Source organism: Anticarsia gemmatalis, chromosome 28 (assembly GCF_050436995.1).
Source record: "Anticarsia gemmatalis isolate Benzon Research Colony breed Stoneville strain chromosome 28, ilAntGemm2 primary, whole genome shotgun sequence".
Lineage (NCBI taxonomy): Eukaryota > Metazoa > Arthropoda > Insecta > Lepidoptera > Erebidae > Anticarsia > Anticarsia gemmatalis.
The window spans coordinates 3,608,936-3,633,355 of record NC_134772.1 but is presented as its reverse complement, the minus strand read 5'-3'; the positions used below and the strand labels follow the sequence as shown (position 1 = coordinate 3,633,355).

Sequence of the window (24,420 nt, the reverse complement as noted above, 5' to 3'; positions counted from 1 at the left end):
ATGGAGAGAAGAGCAGAAAAGAAAATGTACCTATTATTTTATTTAACAACTGCCTCCGCAGTGGTCGCCATGCCGTTACTATTGCGTCGGGAGGTCGTGGGTCCGATTCCCACACAGAACAATTTTTTGTGCAGTCCTCAAGTAATTGTTTCAAGTCTGGTTGTCTTTTTAAAAATTAGAAATGGAAGCAATATACATTTTGTCGAGGGCAAAGGCCTTAAACAGAAATACGCTATAAACACAGTATTTGGTCCAGCTATGGGTCAGTCTGAGAAATTAGCGTATTAGCTGCCTACCCAAGATTGTATTGTGCTCACCGGCCGGTAAACTATCAGATGGTTAAGCAACCTTAGTAAACGTTCTATAGATGATAAGCCGCATAGTCTTTGAGCTAAGCGTCTCCGTACGCACTTCGGAGGACACATAAAAGTCGTAATTCTTGGGTTGGATTTAATAACTTTGACACTAGGTTGACCGCTAACCATGTGATGAATTAACGAAATGACTATGTACTAAAGCCGGCAGTATTATAATGGGTACACTATTAATAATAAGATCTTCTATGTTAATGCCCTGCAGTGTTTTAATTTGCTCTCAAAGTGATCATACTTCTCCAAAATCAATGTGTAAAGTGAAAATCTATCAAATAAAACTCTATTTCGTTGAACTAAGTCTAACGTTCCGAGAACTTTCACACTAATATAGCTACGTAGGTAGATTGCACACTATTTATTAGAGTTTACAATTTTATTTATTTCATAAGTAGCAATAAGTATTCGTCTCGTGCAATATTTACCGTTTCCGAACGATCGCAATAATATTTGATTTTTATTCTTTATCTGTGACTCTGTGTGCTTGTGTCTGTTTTTTTTAAAAAGGTCGTAGGTTGGTGATGTTTGTTGCAATTTTATTAAAATTAATGCCTTTTAAAACCTGCTGAATAATTAATATCATTAGTTGAGCGAAAGATAGTAGCACTAGTTCTGAAATCCTATACTTACCTGCGCTTAAGATGGAATCCGCTTTCCTGCTATTCTTTATAATTGAACTCTATCTAAAAATTTGTAGCCACTCTATTCCTGATATTGTATATAAGTTGTAATCATATTCTTACTAGGTATATAGACTCCTAGGCCACCCCTCGTCTGTCAAGAAAAATAAAAACAAAAAATTGTACAACATTATATTGCACCATCAAAACCTATATAGAAACTAACAAAAAATATTACGCAGCATAAACAACAAATGGTTATGTAGTAATGTTTTGCAATATTATCGACCACCAAAGGGTGGCCTTAATAACAAATACATAAAATCTCGTAAATAGGATCATTTACTACATTTTTATTTTTATATAATATATGTAAATATTCGGTCATTTATTTAATATACGCAATCAGTTTTCTTTCTCTCGCGATCTCGCCATTATTAAAACAAATCTTATGAGCCTTGGAAAAAACAACATCATATTCGAGGTTTCTCTACTCATAATAGCCAAGAGGTCAAGCCAACTGATGAAAGTTTTGGCCATTAGGTAAATTGTTTCGCTTGTGTTTTCCGCTCAACTAAAAGCTGCAGATAAGTATCGGTTAGACACGTATTGAATCCCTTATATCTTTCCCATAAACTATTTCTTGCTAGCAGCAATAAAAACTGGATTTTAGTATATATTTCATTTACTGCAAATTTAGTACTCATATACTATTTATTGTTAAAAAACTACGACCTTTTTTCTCTTGATCTAAGATAGCAATAGCATTAGCATTTTAGCCTGTGCACACGCATCTTTGCATATTTCTACTTAAAAATACTCTTCAGCAATGATAATATAATTGATGTTCTAGAGACTAAAATATGGATATATTTAAGGCATTGTCTGAATGGACGTTAATGGTAAGAATTTATCAAGTCCTGTCGCATTATATTGCTGAATTTGACGACTTCAGATGAATAAATGTCGATATATGAGAATTCCTCTTGTCTTGTCTTGTCGAGCGATAACTCTCTTGTGTGCCGTGCTAGGGCCGTAAGTCTATGGCAAGGGTAGATCAAAAAGTGCAAGGATATGTGCGCATAGTCTTAAAATTGTCTATGAAACTGTGCCAAACATTCCCGTTGTGATTGCGAATAAATTATTGTTATATTGTAAAATAAAAAATAATGTAGTTGTGACTTCGGCGTTGTGTTATCGGTCATTTTTAGAATAAAGTTGAGAGTATAAATGATTGTTCGTTATATTTTAAAATTTTAATTGAAATATATTAATTTGAAAATTTGATGTTTTATTTTATCGATCCTCAATCCGTCTCTGATTGACCTGGTTTCTCTACTCTTATATAAGTTTCAGACAGTCTATCACGTGGATAATTGTGTATAAATCTGGCAGTTAGGTCATAATCTCATATTTATACATATAAGCTGTAAATAATAAAATCACCGTCCCCATTGACCAAGCTTTCATTCATGAGACTATGAGCTATTTCACGTAATGATAACTAGGTACCTACAATGTCCGAATTTTTAAGGCCATTGTCAATAGTCTCTCTGTAACTTTAATAGGGTGAGCAAGTATGGGCACCAAGTCATCGGTCCCGCAATCAAAATAGACAATGTAGGTACTAAAATGAAAGACAGCTAATAATATTTAATTCACTTTACAAAACCAAATAATAACGTACACCAAAAATAAAAGTGTTGCATTAAAAAAGCTAATAACGTAAATAATTTTGCTGAAATTGGTTTTTTACGTTCAAATTTTTCCCGCCACTCGGCGATCGCGCAGTGACAGCAGTTTTTTCGTTCAGAAATAGGTTCTTTCGCTATAATAGAAATTGATAACTTTTTCCATGTGTTCATTTCTAAATAACTACTAATATTTTAAAGTATTTACTGCAAATAAATCACTAGATACTGTATTTTGAAAAAATATATCTACAAAATAAATAATAAATCGTAACTTTGAGTCAACATGACATAGTGGCTGTTTGCAAGTTATCTTGTGCCCGTCCGTAAAACGACAAAAAGTTGTTTATAAAAAAAAACTTACATTTGTATTGATTTTCGCAGTTCTACTTCTATCCCAGATTTTTTCTGCGAAAATAGTCCTAGGAATTTCGCAAATCATTTATTTCTCTTGTAAGCTTAACTAAATAGTGTAACAGCCATAAAAAGTGCATGTAATATCGCGTAAACCTACTTTTTACACGGTGTAGCCACCCGTAACGATAAATCTGAATACACTTTACGTTCTGCTAGTGTTTTAGAGAAAATTATATTGTTTTAAGTAATAATGAGTGCTACAGCGCAGCAGAAGGCTCTCGTCAGGGAGGGTTTATTTCATTTTATCACTAAACACGTACCGCAGGCGGATTTAACTGTAATTGACGATGTAATTTTGGTGTATGTGATTTCGATACTTCAAGAGGCTTCTAAGGACCCTTGCTTCGATGTTGAAGGTGAGAAATGTGTTATATATACCAAAAATATTATTTACTGTATATTTTCTATTCAAAAATTAAGTTAACTACGAAATCAGAGCATTTAACAGATGATATTCAAGGCTAGTACATATCAAGTCTCAGTGTGTAAAATTCTTATTGTTTTTCGTCACTGCAGTGTATCTTTTTAATAAAACAATGTCCCTGTGAAACTAAACACGCTTGCCTTGGCTAACAAAATAATATTTCGAACAAAGGAATACCATTTCAAGTGACATTTAATAAAAGCTTATTGGAAAAAATATTAATTTATTCAGTAAATTTTAAATTAGTTCTTATTTATTTTTAGATTAAGTTTAGCCAGAAAATGACTAGTCTTTATATTTCTTCATTGAAGAATTAAATCTGACTATACTCCAGGTCAAAAATATAGTAAGCATTTTATCGGATTACATTTAAAGCGATTCAGCATTTCAGTTGTGAACAGTAACAGAAAGCTTCTATGTTACTGACTGGATATATAAGCCAATTCTAGGTATTTGTTTAGCTAATAAATATATCAGCGACTTTTAGACAGATAGCTTTTTATTTAAATACTCTTTGATATAATATCCAACTGCTTAATATATTATTCTATAATTAATCTCCATCTTTTTGAAATATTAATAGCACAGAAATAAATTCTGCAAAACATACATAAGATCAAACCTTATTCCCATAGGGGTAGGCAGAGACCAAACAATGCCACTTCGTACGATCCTTACAAACTTCCCTTGACTCATTCACATCCATACATCTAAATATACTTCTATACAGTATAAATTCATCTAAACGTACATCCTTACGGTATAAAAATGCAAAGATAATATTACTCTGGCAAAGATAAATTTAATCCATTACTGTCTTACTTCTGGGCAAGGGTCTCCTCTTGCATGGGGAAGGGTTTATGCCCTGAGTTGGCCTCGTCAAGTGCGGTTCAGGGACTTTGCATCTTGAACCTTTTAACTGTTAATAGGTATTTTCTGATAAATTCAGTTCTATATTTTCAAAGCCATATTTACTATTTATAATAGTAGGATAGATATCACTACACAATTATAAATAGACTATACAGCATAGGTTTTTAAAATAATGTACTAGATCAGGGAATTACCCTTATAATACAAACTTATAAGCTTTTCCTGTCTTTGTGCGGTTTGTATCTATTAGATTTAAAACCCTTCTCTATTTTGAAACATTTAAAAGGCATAATAACTGTAATTAATAATAACCTTGTTATACTGATATTTATTTATTTGCTTAGATTAGGGCCATTCCTAATGGTCAATAATATTTAAATCAAACTGTTTTAACTGCTTAGGGGTTGATATGCGAGATCAAAGATAGGGTGAAGTTGAGACTATTTATAAGAAAGGCTGACCCTACTACTGAAGAAAAGGGGATTGATATTTGATACTGCTGCAGGGCCTAAGTATGACCCCAAGATTTCAACTAACTCCATGCAAAAATTCATCATTATAGTTTCAGTAGTTAAGCAGTGATAGTGTAACAAACAGACATTTGCATTTTCAATATTAGTATGGATTATACAGAAATTCTTGTCTCATATTATGTCATCTAGACAGTAATATGATAATTAAAAAATTAAAATTAAAAAAGAAAACCAATTATGAGTCAGGAGACAATGGAAATAAAAACCCATTTAATTTTTATGAATTGTATAATTATAGAATTTGTGCTATTGTAGGCGTGTTTGCGAATTGCATTCAGCGAAATATTGATAGCTTCTTTCATACATACATACATACATAAGATGCCTTGTTTAGCCCTGTAGGAAAAATACATGCAAATATTTCTCAATAGTAGGCCAGAATTTAGTAATGTGAAAGCTAACGCTATTAGGATTCCTATTACATGGGAATAACATTCCTAATGGTGAAACGCCGGTGTATTTCATACACCCCTGCCTAGTGCCTACACCTTCAGACATGTCACATGATATTATGTATGTACTAGTGGCCCCTCCGCGACTTCGTCCGCGTGGAAACCCTTCCTGTGTAAATCCCGATCCCTCGGGAACTCTGGGATAAAAAAGTGCCTATATGCCTAAGCCTATGTGTTATTATGGGTCTTCAGCTATCTATATGCCAAATTTCATCGTAACCGGTGCTGTAGTATTTGCGTGAAGGAGTAACAAACATCCATACATACATGCATTCTCACAAACTTTCGCATTTATAATGTTAGTAGGATGTAAACTTGGTCTTAGACTGCCGATACATACATACATATAGCCACGCCTTTCTTCCCATAGTGATAGGCAGAGACCAGAGAACTCAAAAGTCGATACTGGTAGGAAATCGTTTCTACAGTTGCATATACACTCAGAGGCACTCAAAGATAGCTTGTATTAGATGTGACTCAATTCTTTATGCTAGCGTGACGTCACAGCTCCCATGAGGGAATGCCATAGACTGCATGCTCATAGATTATTTATGTTTTTAAATTGAAGCAAACAGCATGTAGAAAATTTATGTGACATGAATAGAATATGTTTTGAAAATGTAATGTATTTTTAGAATAATTTATGTTGAATTCTCTCCGTATCACCGGCCTCCGTGGCGCGTCGATAGTGTGTTAAAATGTTGTGTAGTGGTCTCGGGTTCGAATCTCCGTTCAGGCTAGAAATGTATGTCTTCTGTCGTATATCGTTAGTGAATAGTGCCAAAAAAATATTGATTGTTGTTCATCAGTTTAAAGAACTGCTCTGCAATCTCGGGTTCAAATCTCCGATCAAGCCAGTTAATTGCTGTTTCTTTTCTATGAAGAAATTCTCAATGATTGCCCGGAAGTTAGGAAGTTAAGGATGTAGGCCGCCGTGGTTTAGAGGCTCCTAAAACCGTTGCTACTGCGCTTTTAACTTTCAATGGTCGTGTCGGATATAAGTCCCATCGAATTATAAGAATGATTAAAAGTTTACTTGTGTATCACAAAAAATTGTGCCACTGAGAGATTGGATCTCTTTAGAATGAGAATGTACATACACAGCAAACTATAAATAATTTTAAACTTAGAAATGTCCCACTGTTGGCCTAGACTACAACCTCTTCTTAGAACATAATAAAAGAGAGTTTAGTAATTTAGTCCACCAGGGTAACAAAAGAACTCTCAAATAAACAGGTATACTTAATCTAGATAATAAAATGAATTTAACCCAACTAACTGGTTGATTCTAGTATTCTTCCTTATTCGTTTCTTATTTACCACATTACGCCTTTTATACTCAAAGGTGTATTGAAGAAACGCTCTCGCATTACGCTGTCGGTAAAACATGAAACATGAGATCTTGCGATCAGCAGTTTTATACACTACAGCCAAGTCTATAGATGCAGTTATATGATGTTTTAAATGAAAGCATAACGTTTAGAATAAATTAATTTTACCAATTACTCGAAGAAGCTCGTGGCTAAGCAACACGATCAATCTCTGAGGTTAAGCTACCCATGCCAGCGTATTTCTGTGGATGAGGACCATCTTAAACATATCTAGTTCCTCCATGTTTCGGAAGGGACGTAAAATTGTGGCCACTGGCTGTCACTTTCGAAGATTTTTGTTAACAGTAGTCAGAAGCTTGAAAGTCTAACAACCAGCCTAGTGTAATCAATAACTGCGTTGTGGAGGTCAGATAGACAGTCGCTCCATGTAAAATACTGGATATTCAGCTGCATCCGGTGAGACTGGAAGAAAGACTCGGATGATTAGATACATCGTACATGCCAAGATTAAGTTTTCGGACTAGCTTTTTTTCCAACTATGTTGAAGTCGGCTTCCCAATCTCACTGGATGCAGCTGAATACCAGTATTTTACATGGAGCGACTGCCTATCTGACCTCCACAACCCAGTTCCCCAGGTATAACATGATACCCATCGGTAAAACTGGTCTGACTTTCAAGTTTCTGACTAGACTAGTAGACAGACGTTTTATCCCTCATAGCTGACCCGCGCAACTTCGCTTGCGTCACATAAGAGAGAATAGGTCATAATTTTCCCCGTTTTTGTAACATTTTTTACCGGTACTCTGCTCCTATTGGCCGTAGCATGATGATATACAATAGCCCATAGCCTCCCTCGATAAATGGGCTATCTAACACTGAAAGAATTTTTCAAATCGGACCAGTAGTATCTGAGATTTCCTGTTCAAACAAACAAACAAAGTCTTCAGCTTTATAATATTAGTATACTTAGATTAATAAAAGAATTGTCTTTGTCGCTCAGGTTTCATAGAAATGATGGCAGCTTACGTGCCGGAGTTCGCGAACATCGACGCAGGGCTGGTGTGTGCGTGGGTGCTGGACCTGGAAGCTGAACTCCGCGTGAGCAGCGATGAAACCAAGTCTGTGTCTAGCAATGGTAAGTTGTATACATAGTAGTAGCTTAAAGGTGGCGGTTCCTAAGCGAGACCAAGGGGGCTATCACGTATCTCCGTTGACAGCCATTTGAAAGCCACTATGCTGTCCATTGTTTTCTCCTTTAGATTATAGTGATTAATACGTCACGTCAAAACAGCAATGTACTGAATAGTGACCATAGATTTGACGTATACTAGCTGTCAACTGAGATACGTGATGAGCCCGCAAGGCAGGAGACCGCGACCGGGGACTGCGACGTAACTTAACTGAAGATGATGCCTATGAAACAGATCGCAAGCGAGACAGGAGACAAATCGTAAGTAAAGTTGCAGTCGCAGTCTCATGTCTCGGTCTCCTGTCTGTGTCTCACTTGCGAAACGCCACCTTTAAAGTTAGGGCACCTGCTGTTTTGTAGCCGATGATGATGGAAGAAAACAAGGCTTCAGGTTAAGGTTAGGAATACATATTTTTAGATTTTTCTTCATCGTTTTTTTAATGATCCCTGAGTCCTATTTCTAGTCTCTTGTTCCACTCATATTATTATTTGCCACTGACGAAACATGGGCACAGAAATACTAGAAAAACGCGGTTTTACTTCATTCATTCAAGTCAATCAAAGCTTTTATGTTTTGACACGGAGACTACGAACTTAAACGGACATCAATAAGAACCAAATTCAGACACCACTATTCAAAAAAAAATATTTCGTGTGGAAATCGAACCCACATCCTACACTGTACCTACACGCTCAGTGGTACTGACTTAGCAACCATATATATTTTCATCTCAGTACTTAATTATTATGATTCAATTTTATTTTTTCTAGATGACTCGGTGGATGACAAGATCAGCTTAACCTTACAAAGTTTGAGCGAGATGCTACCAGCTATCACCACTTCCAAGAACAACCGGTAAGACATATCATAGTATTCTCTGATTTACTAAAAACACTCACTCCTAAATTCTAATTAAACTTTTAATAATTCGTGCTCACCAGTAAGTTATTATTATAACTGTACGTTTGGCGCAGTCATGGTTAACCTGGTCACTTCGCCACAATATCCGTAACGCCGCGTTTGGTGGTCTCAAATCCCAACCGGGACAAATATTGTGTGATGAGCACGAGCATATGTTAAACTATACTTATAATCTGTAGTCTAATATATAAAATTCTCGCGTCACAGTTTTCATTGCAATACTCCTCCGAAACGGCTTGACCGATTCTCATGAAATTTTGTGAGCATATTGACTAGGTCTGAGAATCGGCCAACATCTATTTTTCATACACCTAAGTGACATATATTTTTTTTTATATGGCAAAGCAACGTTTGCCGGTTAAGCTAGTGTTTCTATATAAGTATGTTTATTAGTTATTTGATTACCTTAGTACAAGCTCTGCTTAGTTTGGAATCGAATGACCGTGTTGACCAATGTTTTTTTTTATAACCCATTACCGTCCCACTGCAGGGCAAGGGTCTCCACCCAAACGAGTGGGAGGGTTAAGGCCTTGAGTCTACCGCGCTGGCCAAGTGCGGGTTGGAGACTTTTTTTCTCCAATGATATTTATTTAATTAATATCTTCTTCCCAGGTCGCACAGTAACTCGGAGAGCTCCGAGAGCGCGGAAAGCACGCGTCGCCCGCTGCTGAGCGAGAGTGATGAGCACGCGGAACTGTGCCGCCTTCTCCACGAGATGTTCCCTAACTCCTGTGTCATGGAGGTGAGCTCATTGTGCGAGATAGTTCATTTATTTTATGTTATGACCTATGTGTGTTCGATAGTGTTGGGAGCAGCTCCTTACATCATCTATGATCTATACCTTATGGAAATATTGTTAAAACCATTTGGCGATTAAAAAGAGTGGTCAGGAGTTTGTTGGCAGCTCTTCTCATTGGTCCTACCTTCCGAACTGGCGGTAAATTCACTCTCTGTGTCATTGATATAAGTGTCAGCATTAATTTGACCTAAATTAATAAATGATTTGATTTTGATTTTTGATTTTATTGATAGTTGATTTGCGCAGCTTAGCTTGCGTCACATAACGAAGAATGGGTCATAATTTTCTCCGTATTTGTAACATTTCTTACTGGTACTCTGTTTCTAATAATCGTAGCGTGATGTTAAATAACCTATAGCCATCCTTAATAAATAGTTTATCCAACAGTTATATGATTTTTGAATTTACACTAGCAGTTCAACCAGAAACAATAACGGTAGCAGCCTGACTTTTGCTGCGCCACGGAGGCAACGAGTTAATTAAATTCAAAAATAAATTTTAATGGTTATTCTCCGACATTTTCTGACTACCCCACAACTATGGGAAAAAGACTTGATTCTATGCGTATATTCCCAGTTCTCTAACACTGTCCCCCGGGGTGATTAATAAACTACTGAGTATATACCATTCTATGTATATCTTTATGCATAGAATGTACACACTTTTTTTTTTTTTTTAATATCTTTATTTGTTTAAGGAACTTTTAACAATATGTTACGCTAGTTCCATCGTAGACTAATCTAATTACATCAAACTTACAATTTAACTAAAGAATAAACTAGAGCAGCCTCTGGTGACATTGGTTTAGCTAATATAACATTAAATATACCGACATCTAACTTATTAATATTCAGTCTACTAAACAAAAAACTTCTTTCGTGCTCATTCCTGACACACTCCACTAAAAGATGATATACATCTTCTACTTTATTATCACATACTAAACAATAAGGAGAATCCACCTTCCTCATAAGAAATGCAAAGCCTCTAAGTGGCATGTGCCCAGAACGAATTCTGAAAGAAGCTACCAAAATTCTACGACTTACATTAAAACTATTAAACCATGGAACCCGAGGAGGCTCACTTTGAATGGTTTTGTACCATAACCCTTTGGTTATAGATTGGAAATGAAGTTTCCACGCATCATAACAATAATTTTTGAATTTTGCTAAAATTTCCGAGTGGACTGGTAATATAAAAACCTCTACGCCTGACGTTGCCGCCATCTTAGCTAGTCTGTCAGCCTCCTCGTTTCCCGGTAGACCAATGTGTGACGGAATCCACTGTAAAACTAAATTAACCTTATTTAATAGGATTTTGTGAATCTTATTCAAAACAGCAAAGGCTGTCGATACACCTCTGTGTCCAGAGGCGCAGCGAGCCAAATGCTGGAGCGCGCTCTTGCTATCAGTGAATATCACAATATTATCGTGTTGTATTGAAGCAATATAAGACAATGCTTCAGAAATGGCAAACAATTCTGCTGTCATTATGGAAACCTCAGATCCAAGATTAAAACACCCACTTGTTTTAGTAGTTGGATCATAAAATGCAGCACCAATCCCAGAACTCTTGGAACCATCGGTATACATTGTATACCATCCATTATATGTATCACTCAATTCTCTTAAGATATCACCTCTCAAACAGTTACTTTCAAATGACTTTTTGGGCTTATTCACAGTTTTTAAATTAACCTTAATTACATTTTCACTTGCAATATAACTACACCAAACATTTAATTTAAACATATCTAGTGGTTTAGAGGCGTACATTTTTTCTTCTCTGATAATATTATATGTATCCATTAACACAGGCATTTTTTTATTTGACCAATATCTGTTTGTACTAAGAGCTCCAAGATCTGACAGACATTTATTTGTCAGACAACTGGAAAATGACTTTACCTTAAGGCAGAATTTAAATGCCAGATATTTGCGTCTAATATGTAATGGGGGTAAACACAACTCGCTTTCCATCACATGAATTGGTGTAGTTTTAATAAAACTACCAACTATTCTCATTGCCTTGTTTTGAATTTTATCTAATTTATATAATCGAGACTTAATACTACTATCATAGAATACACAGCCATAATCTATTCGACTTCTTAGTAAAGCAATATATAAACGTCTTAAGTGTAATGGATGCATTCCCCAGTTCGAACCAGCTAATACTGTTAGGATATTTAATATTTTCTGACAATGTTCACTAAGTAAGTTGATGTGTTTGCCCCACCGAAGTGAAGAATCTAAACAAACACCTAGATATTTAATGCTATCCGTCGCTACTAAAGGAATATTATTTAAATATATCTGAACATTTTGCCTTCTATGTCCCCTACTGAATAAGCAGACCTGTGATTTAGACGCTGATAATTCTAAGCCTATTTTAGATATCAGCTCTACAATATGATTTAAAGATAATTGCATAATATTGACATCGTCACTTATTTTCCCTGAACTAACAAAAAGCGCGAAATCATCGGCGTATTGACATATTTTTATCAAATTACTACTGTAGAAAAAATTTGAGATTTCATAAGTTACAATATTGAATAGCAAGGGTGAGATCGGATCTCCCTGTGCCAGCCCTCTATTCGTCCATCTTATGACATCACCCTTCTCATCCGTGTCATTTTTAACAATTAAATGTCTTTCCTTAAGAAATTCCCACAAATAGTTACATATTCGACTGCCCACTTTAAGGTCATCTAACATTCTAACCACACTGCTAATTGAGACGTTATTGTAGGCGTTCTCAATATCTAAGAAACACGCTAAGGTGGTTGTGTTTTTAACGAAAGATATCTGTATATTAGTGATTAACTGTGCGAGTGAGTCTAAGCATGATCGGCCTCTCCGAAAACCAGTCGTACTGGGGGATAATATACTGTTATGTTCGATGAACCATTCTAACCTTTTAGCCAGCATCAAGTGGAAAATCTTACATGGACAAGATATTAACGAAATTGGTCTAGATTTTGAAATATTTCCTACTTTAGGTATTGCCACTATTTTAATATTACGCCATTCATTAGGAATACATCCAGAATTAAAAATGATGTTATACATACGGAGTAAAAATATTTTAGCGACATTTGGAAGGTTAAAAATCATAGAATACGTGATATTGTCATCTCCAGGAGCGGTATCCTTCTTTTTAATACATGACTCTAATTCTTGCAATATAAACTCCGTCTCTAATAAAGCATTATTTGAACAAAATAATGGTTTAGAGACTAGAGCTGAGTCAGGTGTTAGACTGCGCAAGAGCTCTATTTTTTTATCCATAGGTACGAAATAACCAGCTTGTCGATAACCCTTCATCCACTTCATCTTGCGCCACATTTCTGATGAAGTCACATTGCCATCAATAGAACTGCAAAATTCTTGCCAGCAATTTCTCTTAGCTTGTCGAATTTCTTGTTTAGCTTTCAAAATTTTATTCTCCAGCACAGCTAAGTTAGCCGGCGTCGGGTTTCGTCTAAACTCTTTCAACGCAAGCCTTCGCTCGGCTACAACTTTGGAAAGATGAGGATCCCAGTACGGCTTAGGTTTAAAATTATTTTGTGGGTTATTGCAACACTTAATTACAGGGATATTTTTATCAGCAGATTTATTAATTATGGAAATAAGACTCCTATACATTATCTGGGGGTCGCATATATTAAAATCAATGTCAAGAAATAACCGTTCTATATCTTTACGATACTCCAACCAATTAGCTTTTTTATAATTTCGTTTACTAAACATATTAATTGAATCCCTATAATTTATTTTAATTTTTATCATTAGGTGATCACTTCCCAAGCTTTCGCTCAACACTCGCCAAGAAAAATGAATAGCTATATCGGATGAAGAAAAGGTGATATCAGGAGATGACTGTTGTAATAAATTGCCCACATTTTTAACCCGAGTGGCACTACCATCATTGATAGATATAAACCCATTTTCCAGCGCCGAGTCCATAATTTGTATGCCTCTTGCATCGGTTTTATAGGACCAATTGGAGTGGTGCCCATTGAAGTCACCAACTATAAGCGCTCTGTGAGAGCACAAAGAAAACAACTCATCCCAATCGCTTTGCGTCGTTTGGACTGAGGATGGACAGTAGACTGAGACTATATTTTCGAGATATTTACAATTATTAATCTTGACATGCAATATTTCAATGCCCGTGTTATGAATACTAGATAATTTTAATTCAGATGTGATAGATTTGTGTAGCATAATTGCTACACCCCCATACCCATCACATCGGTCTTTCCTATAAATATTGTACTGGGATATGCTTAATAAACTATGTTCATCTAACCATGTCTCACAGATTATAGCTATGTGTATTTGATCTTTAAACAAAATTGATTCAAACTCAGTGATTTTGGGCCTAATGCTTTGCGAATTCCATTGCAAAATATTAAGAGAGAATTCCCGTAATGTGTTATGAACCATCATTAAACAAAGAAAGTATTTTCTTAGTCAAATCTCCTTTTTTAACGAATCCTAAAACATACTGAACGATTTCTTCAAAAATAATACTTAATAATAACTTAATTTTAGTTGCAATACTCGAATTAGAGAAAACAATTTCATTTAATTTGTCCATTAACTTTTTGAAGTTAAATGTATTCCTAGGTGTATATGTCTGTTGGCCTTCTGTACTTCCTTTATTTTGATCTTTCTCAGCAGATTGCACGGCCGCCGCGTAAACCGCATCTCGTTCATTGGTTGCTTTTTTGGATTTTGTATTGGCTTGCAAGGTAGCAGACTCCTTTATTATAAAATCTCGACTTGTTTCACCCGAATAAGATTTTTTGTTAATTGAATGTGTCGGCTCAGTTTGATTGTAAACTTGTGACAATAAAGCATCTCTATATGACTTTCCTTCGTCAACAGATAGTGGGGTTTGGAATGTTTGAGTTGTATTATCTTCTAGATTAATAGGTAGTGTAGATACTGTGTTTTGTTGCAAATCAATTTTAACGGAATATAACATCATTGCTGTTCTATATGTACAGTTCTCCTCACACATGATTTGTCGGATGGCTTTTTCTTTCTTGAACGTAGGACATACTTTATTCATTGACATATGCGGGCCTTTGCAATTAATACATTTAAAGTTAATGGTTTCACAATTATTGTGATTTCCACCGCATTTGGGACACAATAGCTTCTTAGTTGGGCAAGTTTTAATTAGATGTCCGAACCTCCAACATCCCGAACACTGGCTAACGGGAAACGTGTACGATTCTACCATAAACCTACATCCGTATATTAGCAAATACGGAGGTAAGGTAGTGCTTTTAAAACAAACGCGAATAGTTTCGCTTTGAATCCATTCTCCATTATCCGATTGCCTTTTTAATCTCTTGACAGGAACGACTTCCCTCTCACATTCAATACTTTCCAAGATCTCTTTCTCCTCAATCTCCAAGTCAATGTGTTTTACCACACCATACGTCAAATTAATTTCATCTATAAATTGACATCTATAATCCAAACTATGAAACTTGTTGCAATTAATCAAACTCTCCGCGTCATTTCGATCTTCAAAATGAATGAGAATTTTGTATGGGTTTTTATACTGTATTTTAAGAATATTTTTAATATTTTCTCCTCTCAACAGTTTTGCCATGCCAAAAGGTTTGGGTAAAATTTCTTTCGATGTTACACACACTATTACTTTGTCAGCTACTGATTTACTTGTTCCCATATTATTCTCAACACAATTAGAACTTATTGATGGCCTCCTCGCTAACCTCTTTTTATCCCTTCGCACTGTAATAAATCCCTCCTCATCTTCCACTATTTCTTCATTATCCGAACGTACTCTTTTATCTGCTTTTTTTCCCTCTCCCTTCGAATTCTGATTCTCAACTAGTTGCTCACGCTCCTTCACCATCTCTTCTTCCACTATATCGCTTCCACTTGAATCACAAAAGTCTATGTTATCCATCGCGTAACATGTAATAAATAAAATATGAGGGTAGAGCGAAAATAGAAAGCTCGAACAAAATCGATCTCAGCTTATCGCGTGCGCTCACCTCGGCAGTTCGCGCGAGACTGCCATGTACACACTTACTACTGTCACTGAACTTTTCTTAAACGACTGGACCGATTTTGTTGAATTTTTTTCAAGGGGATCTGAGAAGGTCAGATCCCTTGAGATTTTAGATTATTAAAAAAAGTTAAAAACTTTCAAATTAAAGACGTCTAGAAAGGACAACGTCTGTCGGGTCCGCTAGTATTATATATGTTTCTCCCTATTCCCAGATCAAGCACTGCGTGTCCATAGCGCACGGCGACGTGGAGCGCGCGGCCGCCACGCTGCTGCACCGGCGCGAGCAGGGCCAGGCGCTGGCGCCCGCCGCGCTGCACAACGCCATCCGCACGCCGCTCATCGACGACAACGAGCTCAAGACTAGGATCATTGAACGGTGAGATGATTCATATAAATTACTAGCTGACCCGCGCAACTTCGCTTGCGTCACCTAAGAGAATGGGTCAAAATTTTCCCCGTTTTTGTTACATTTTTCGTTGCTACTCCGCTCCTAATGACCGTAGCGTGATGTTATATAGCCTATAGCCTTCCTCGATAAATGGGCTATCTAACACTGAAAGAATTTTTCAAATCGGACCAGTAGTTCCTGAGATTAGCGCGTTCAAACAAACAAACAAACAAACTCTTCAGCTTTATTATATTAGTATAGATTAGTATAGATAAATGAGATGATTTCAATACTAACATCTATACTAATATTATAAAGCTAAAGAGTTTGTTTGTTTGTTTGAACGCGCTAATCTCAGGATCTACTGGTCCGATTTGAAAAATTCTTTCAATGCCCGTTACCACTGTCGATACAATTCGATCGAAACGTCGGGTAAACAAATAAGGTATCCTTACCTTTAATCGATTCTTTTTCAATCGATTCAATCGAGATTTTAAAATCTTTATGAAATGTCAAAAACACAAACATTTTAGTATACAAATACAAAATAGTGACGTCACAGTTTCGTATTTTCGTTGGTGTCAAATGAAAAGAAGAGCCCAATAGTAATGTTTCAATCTGTGATACAGCAATTTACAAAAAAAATACGTAGCCTGAGCAGTGAGCATCTTAGTTAAACCTTCTACAAGTACACGTTCATGAAATTAATCTATACTATTAAACTAAAGTTGTTCTGTTTGTATTGCAGTTATTCGTACGTGGACAAGAACTCTGAGACGAAGGAGCACAAGCCGCTGGCTCCCAAGATCGAGCCCAAGAAGATGGTGCGCTACAGAGACAACAAGATCGTGTCGCTCAAGGGAGAGAGATACACTGAGGTGAGGGAATAAATGAATAATTTTGTACTCACACACTACTCACTCGCACCTAAGCATAGACTATACTATAGTAACCAGATTACTTATTAACATATTAAATATTACTAGCTAACCCGGCAAACGTTGTTTTTGCCATAAAAAATATACGAAAATGGCTATTAAAAATAGGGGTTGATGATAAAAGGGTACAAATTTAGTTCGTATATTTTTTGTTATGTGGTAAAATTAAAAATTGTCTTTAAATAAAAAAATGTTAAGGGTTGACAACCCTCAGGGGTATGGAAAATAGAGGTCGGCCGATTCTCAAACCTCATGCTTACAAAATTTCATATTTATAATATGAGCATGTAAAAATAACTAGTTTCCTTTCTTTCTAATGTTAGTTATTTTTTTATTCGCAGGTACCAAAATCCGGTATCGACGAGGAACATTTGAAGAAGCCGAAGAAGCAGCATTGCCCTTAACCATTAAAACCACTTCAGTACAGTGGAAGAGCGGAACCGCGCCCCCTTCTCCCCCTGTCCTACCCCCTAGCACGCCCGCACACCCCCCAACACCCCCTATCTCACGTAATTACAACATATAACCCCGTAATTACGTCAACTAATCGCGTAAAAACGGGCCAAATCGCAATCATAATTACGTGCGTAATTTTAACCACGACTGCACTATCAAAGTGTTCTAGATGTTTGATTAGGGATTTAAAATGTAAGATATTAACGGTTAGCGTAAATGTATGCGTAATATCACGTAAAATGTGTGTAAGGCTGAAACGTTGTCGCGTAATTGAGGCCAAAACGCGTAACGGGTTGCGTAATGATAGCGTAAATATATACATGAACGATATTGTGATTGTAGGTAACAACAAATTTAAACGCGTAATTTGTTCGCGTAATTTTAATGAACACGTAATTACAACGCGTAATTTTAATGGGCGCGTAATTAATTGTTTTAAATACAGTAAAGTAAGGCGCACAACGCGTAAAAGTTGTTTTAAATTAAATAAATATTCGTCGTTTGATAATGGAATGGATTGCGTAATTTTACGGCGTAATTTTGTCTCGTTTTACGCGAAACGCGGGCGTGCATTCGATGTTAGTAGTTATAGTATAGGTAGAAAAGCGCGTCATACGTATAAATTTTATTTAATTCCGCTTATTTCGTGTACTGATTTGATATTTAATTTAAAGTTAAGTGGGTCACAATTTGTATTAGACATTTATGTATTTATTTTTAATTTTAAGATACGGCAGCTTTGCAGTATTGTGGTGAGTTCGAAACTTTATAATAAATATCTCTATAGAGTTGATGGTACCTATGAAAATGAACAAATTTTTCAGCATAGAGTTGTTAATACCTCTCTTACAGTTAAAGGGCCGAGTTGCTCTGCGTTGCCGACATTTCCAGTAGTTTTAAGTAAACTGTTCTGTACTGTGATTTGTTATAATTTAATTAATAATATAATTCCTATAGTTAAGTTTACATCTGTGATTGAAATGCCATTTTTTTTAATAATTTACCCTTTAAGAGGTTTAATTAGTTATAGTGTCAATAGTGAAGTTAGTCATAAACCACTGTACCTATTGTGATGAAACTTTTGTTTAGATCGTTGGTTGGGTGGTAAAGATTCGTAATTATAATTATTTATTTTGTATTTTATTTGAAGTGACCTATCAATTGTAATTTAATTGCTATTGGCGTAAAAAATATATAATTTCAATACTAAAAATGAATCTCAGAATAAGCTATACTCATATTCTATTCGGTATTAAGGCCTGTTCAGACCTAAGCTGTATTCGCAACCGTCTGCGTCAGAGAAAACCAAGTGGGTTTGCAGTCATTCATTCATTCATATCGTATGGTTAATGGTCAACCTAGTGTCAAAGTTGTTCAAGCCGCCCGTAAGGCCTTTGACATGGACTGTTATCTTAGTAGACAACAACCGTGACCGACTTTTTACGTGCCCTCCGAAGCACGGAGACGCCCAGCTCAAATACCGCTATGCGGTCACCCATTTAAAGAATGACCGCGGCAACGGTTGCTTCACCCACAGATCGTTTACCGACCGGTGAGCGCAACTGGCTACGGGCGCCTCAACTGTTATCACTAAAACGAATTTCTCTATCCTTGTGGATAGAATATCGTGCGGTGGTGGGTATGTACCTATACCCATAAAGGCAGCAAATATCGTTCAGGTTTAAATAGGCCTTAAATCAGCGTATCCGGGCGGCAAAACCGAATATGTGTAGATGAACTACGGCACAAGCTGACCAAGTGAGTCGAGTCGGTTTTGTTGTTCGATAAATATTGCCGAACCGAATATGTGTGTAGCAAACCTGGGTAACTTTGAATCATTTGGGTAACATTGAACGTGGGAATTTGAACTGGTTTCGATTATTTTTTCATATGAAACCAACACAATTGATAAAAGTTTGCAAAACTAAAATAAACCTTTATCAATTGTGTTGGTTTCATATGAAAAAATAATCGAAACCAGTTCAAATACCCACGTTCAATGTTACCCAAATGATTCAAAGTTACCCAGGTTGACTGTAGCAAGATTAATAAACTAGTTTTTCGTCGATTGTGAAAAATGTATAATTTGGAGCATTGCATTTTAAGTGCGAAAAGCTTTTGGAAAAATAACTTTAAAATGATTATTTTGAGTTACAGTCATTGTATTGTTAGTGCAAAATGGTTTTAGAAAAATAATTGTGAAATCTAAGAATGCATTTTTACGAATCTTTAGCATCAAATCAAATTTTATTTAATGAATTGTTTATTATTAATTTATTTGATGACTGATTTTTTTTATTTGTATTTACTCATTCAATGAGGTCTTTTTAAATATAGCTAGGCTATATAAACTCTCTATATTTTATTTGAAATTTTTAATTTATTTTTTTCGAAAAACTTTTTGTGTTGTTTAATATTTTCGCTGGAAGCCATATTTTAACATTCATTTACTAAAGGGCTTTGACTTGTTATTGTGAATCAATTAGTAAATTATTTAACTTTAATTGTGGAAAGGTTAATTTATTCACAAACAGTCAGTACAAAGTACCGCGTACCACAGACAGAAAAAGAAATTAGGGGAAGAAAAAAATAAGTCTTGATTTCCGAATTTTATCAAAAACGGTTCAGTTTTGTCTGTTACTCTTTCTTTATTATGTATATTGTCGAACAAAATAAAGAACAAATATATAAATGAAATGAGATCAAAAATTATATACATTATTTTGACTGTCCCACTGCTGGGCAAGGGTCTCCTCTTGAAAAAGGGAAAGTATCAGCGAAAAAATTAAACTAACACACAAAAGTACCAGTTTACCAAATTGGGCTTATTTTAATTAAATATAATACAATTAAGTATGTAGATAATACTATCAAATGACACAAAACATTGCTACTTCCCGCGACTTCGGCCGCGTCAAAATAAATCTCGGTGTATGATGATGTCGTCCTGGCCGATTTCGGCTACGGCGGCCAGTTTCATTGAAACCAGCCAACTGTGCAGGACTTTGTTTATAGTGGCCAAGTGTGTGCACAATACACAGGTACACTCTCTGTTCCTTTACTCTCATAGTCCGGTGGGACGGCTTAACACGACCAGTGAGAGGTCATAGGACCGACGGCTTTACGTGCTCTCCGAGGCACGGAGGTCTAAGACCTCGACTTCCTAACTCTCTGCCTACCCCTATGGGAAGGAGTGATTTTATATACGTGATATGAATCTCAAAATTGATCTCGAAATATTTTTTTTCCTATTCAGTATTCTCGATTACCACTGCATTGTATGAAAGGTTCGAATCCCATGAAAAATACTTGTGTGATGAACACGAGTATCTGATCTGAGCCTGGTTGTTAATGTTTCTATATAAGTATGTATTTAGAAGTATATAAGGATGTTTATCAGTTATCTGGTTACAGTACAAGCTCTGCTTTGTTTGGAATCAGATGACTGTGTTTTGTCCAAAAATGTGCAATAATAAACGGCTCTCTATTTTAACCGACTGGAAGAAAAGGAGGTTATGTTTTATCCTATATTGTTTAACCTACTGCGCACTGCAAAGAAGGGTTAGTGTTGCACCCGAATGCGCAAAAGAAAGGAGAGTTATAGGTAGTTTACTCTACTGCGCAATATAAAAGAGGGTTATTGTTATTTTTTCGAAATATAAGTCATTTGATAGTATTACCTACGTTTGTATTATAATAATAATGAATATATCGCCAAAATTTGGTGCTAAAACGAACAAGTATTTGCCAAATAAACGCGAATAGATAATTTATTAACAAATTTTTCGAGTTTAAAAAACGTAAGGAAATCTCTATTATTGTATTATCTTTGTGCTTGGCTTTTTTATTTATTTGACGTAATTTTTTGTGGGACGATTATTTTCGAAAAAATTGTGGGCTATTTTGTCCCACTGCTGGGCACCGTGGGCTGTTATCTCACTTTTGGTTTGAGGCTACTACTGTAATACTCAGTAAAATATTATCTATATAGACTATAGTTCAACCAGGGACCGACCTTGTTAACGTGATCAAATTAAATAAATATTACTCATTAATGTCCCACTGCTGGGCAAGGGTCTCCTCGCGAAATGAGGGAGGGGTTAGGCCTTGAGTCCACCACGCTGGCCAATTGCGGGTTGGGCACTAATTACCTAGTGGACGGCTAACCACCGGTCCTCATTTATCCTTTACCAAAAGAATCGTCCCACAAAAAGAATGTTTCTTAAAAACTTTGACAATCATTGAATCTCTATTTGATATCATTTTTTGTAATATAACAGTATTATTTATTTATTTATTAAAACTCTTCTACTAAAATTACAGCTTTTATGGCGTACCGTTCATATTTTTATTAAGATATTTAAATAATAAAAGAAATCAGAAACCAAAAATGGCTCTATGGTCTAGGCGCTAATAGCCGCCTTTACACACACACTAAGTATATCGCACGTTCTTAGGAGCGTACAGGATTACGCGCGGGAAAGCGGCGCGCTCTGAGAGAGCGATTTTCTTCGCGGACTTGACAGATGAGCGCGGCGCGTGGTCTTTCCTTTCCCCTTACACGCGCGCTCTTACACGCGCGATTGTTTCATGCTCGATAGAGTGTGTGTAAAGGGGGCTAATGTTTGATTTGACTTCTGATCAACAGGTCTCTAGTACTTTACGCCCCCTATTACATGGGACTAACATTGTTAATGGCGAAACGTGGGTGTATTCTATTCTACCCAACTTAAGGGTATAACAGGCGGCATGTTTGACGTGAAAACAGACATAAAGAATCTCATTAGCCTAGCCTTTCTTACAACTATGTTAGAGTCGGCTTCCAGTCTCACCGGATGCAGCTGAATACCAGTATTTTACATGGAGCGACTGCCTATCGGACCTCCACCACCCAGTTACCTGTTTAACACGGTACCCCTCGGTGAGAATGGTTGTCGGACTCATGTCAATATGACAAAACAAATGTAAATAAAAACACTGATTTTAATAAAAATATGAACGAAACTGCCTTCTTTCCTAGGCGCCCCTTGAAATATCTTATTTTCGTTGACTATCAAAATTGTATTCACAATCAGTAACAAAAATACACTAAAAGGTGTGTTTCGAATGATGACGAGCAATAACACCGGCGAAGCAAAAGTTATAAAATCTACCAATATTATAGTGCTAGAAATATCTAGAAATGTATTTAATTTTATGGCCAGCAGACTTGAGTTTAAATAACTGCAACCTGTAATTCGATTTTCTAAGCCTATCTATCTAAAACTTAACATTTGAAATCTACTTGGTCAAGTTAGTTCCTACGGAATACGGTAGGGAAGCTCATGGCTGCTATAGCGTCAATTAATTTAGTACCAAGCCCAAGATGAAAACTTAATACAAGAGATAGGTCGAGGTCGACACTCCCTGCCTTGTATTAGTATTAATATATGCCCTTCTACTTCGCTTATGTTAACTACAATGGAAACATACAGAACAAATGGATTTTTTGCATTATATAGATTCAAAAATTTGAAAGAAAAATGTAATTGTACAAAAAAAAATTGTTACTTCAAGAATTGTATTAAAAAACTGTGTATTATTTGTACAAAATGCAGGTACGGGAATCTAAAAGATGCAATCAAAACCAAGTGCGTTAACTAGTCAAAAAAATATCCAAAAGAACAATCTTGATAGTCAACGTGAACTCTGAAAAATGGCGTCAATCACAGGTGTAGTTAATCTCAACAAAAAAATTGTATGAAAAAAGTAATCTTTTATCGCATTTATTTTCTAATGATTTATAATTGTATTCGTATTTATAGTTTTTTGTAGTTTGTGTTGCAGTGCCGGTGTTAGATTGACACGATTGACTGATGTTTAGGGATATAGTCCGCCCTAAATGTACGTACAATTGTTTAAGTTCCTACCTGATATTTACTTAGACTTGACTATCCCAAATGACTCTTTCTCAACTGACTATCAAAAATTTTTAAAATATTATTTTATTTTGTTGACATATATTTGACGTTTATTTAACCCAGTTTGACCCAATTGTGACTATGTTATTTATAATAAAATTATAACTCAGTTTGACCCAATTTTGACTATGTTATTCATAAAACAATATATTTCTTTATTATTGTCCTATTTTATGATCGATAATGTATCAAAATACTAGGCACAGGTGTATGAATACATTACATCAAATATCTTTATTTATATTCATAAGAATAAAAACCTTTTTTTTAATCTATTTAAATATAAATTTTGACGTTATGTATATCTAAGACAAATGCATGCATACAATTGTATCAAATATTTTATTTTTACCCAAAAAAAATCTTGGGTAATTGTTTTCTATGAATTTCTGACTTTTACCCAATAACTGACTATTACCCTATAAGTTGTAAGTGTGTTTTACCCTTTTACCCTAATGTTCCCCTAAAGCCGGCACTGCTTGCAATATGCGATGATCGCGCATTTAATGTCATTCATATCGTTTAAGTGAATTTTGAAAATGTACTGAAAATATATTGTTAATATCCCTACAGTTGTTTTTATTTAAAACTTAATGAGTACTTTTTAATGGCGCATCGAACTTTTAATTCCAAACTGGAGCGTAACGATTCATTTATTGTTGGACGACTGTCGTCTCTAGCTGTTTCCGTTATAACGGTTGTTTGTCGTCAAAACATTTTATTTTTTAGTGACTGTCGTATCTAACCGTCCCCACTGTCACGATAATCTGTCGTCACTGCAAAAAATGTCGTAGACGACGTAAGTCGTGTCGTTCTATATGTGAACACTTCCATTTAAACATAAAGCCACGACACTTAAAACTACACGATTATCTGTCGTCACGATATAGTGGGAACGCGCCCCAATTTGAACTAATTCAATTGTTTGATTAAAATTACTTTCATCTTAAATACATTTTTTTAATTAAATATTTATAAGTACAATTTGACAT

The 24,420-nt window shown here is 35.6% G+C and overlaps 1 protein-coding gene across 1 annotated transcript; it reads left to right on the top strand.

The window, feature by feature from the left end:
• Window positions 1-3,053: 3,053 nt before the first annotated feature.
• On the top strand, window positions 3,054-23,990 carry LOC142984827 (CUE domain-containing protein 2). Its single transcript, XM_076132673.1, has 7 exons — window positions 3,054-3,455; window positions 7,714-7,848; window positions 8,674-8,758; window positions 9,437-9,566; window positions 15,899-16,062; window positions 16,823-16,952; window positions 17,354-23,990. The coding sequence occupies exons 1-7, from the start codon at window positions 3,290-3,292 to the stop codon at window positions 17,414-17,416; spliced, it is 873 nt and encodes a 290-aa protein (XP_075988788.1). The 5' UTR covers window positions 3,054-3,289; the 3' UTR covers window positions 17,417-23,990.
• Window positions 23,991-24,420: the final 430 nt, after the last annotated feature.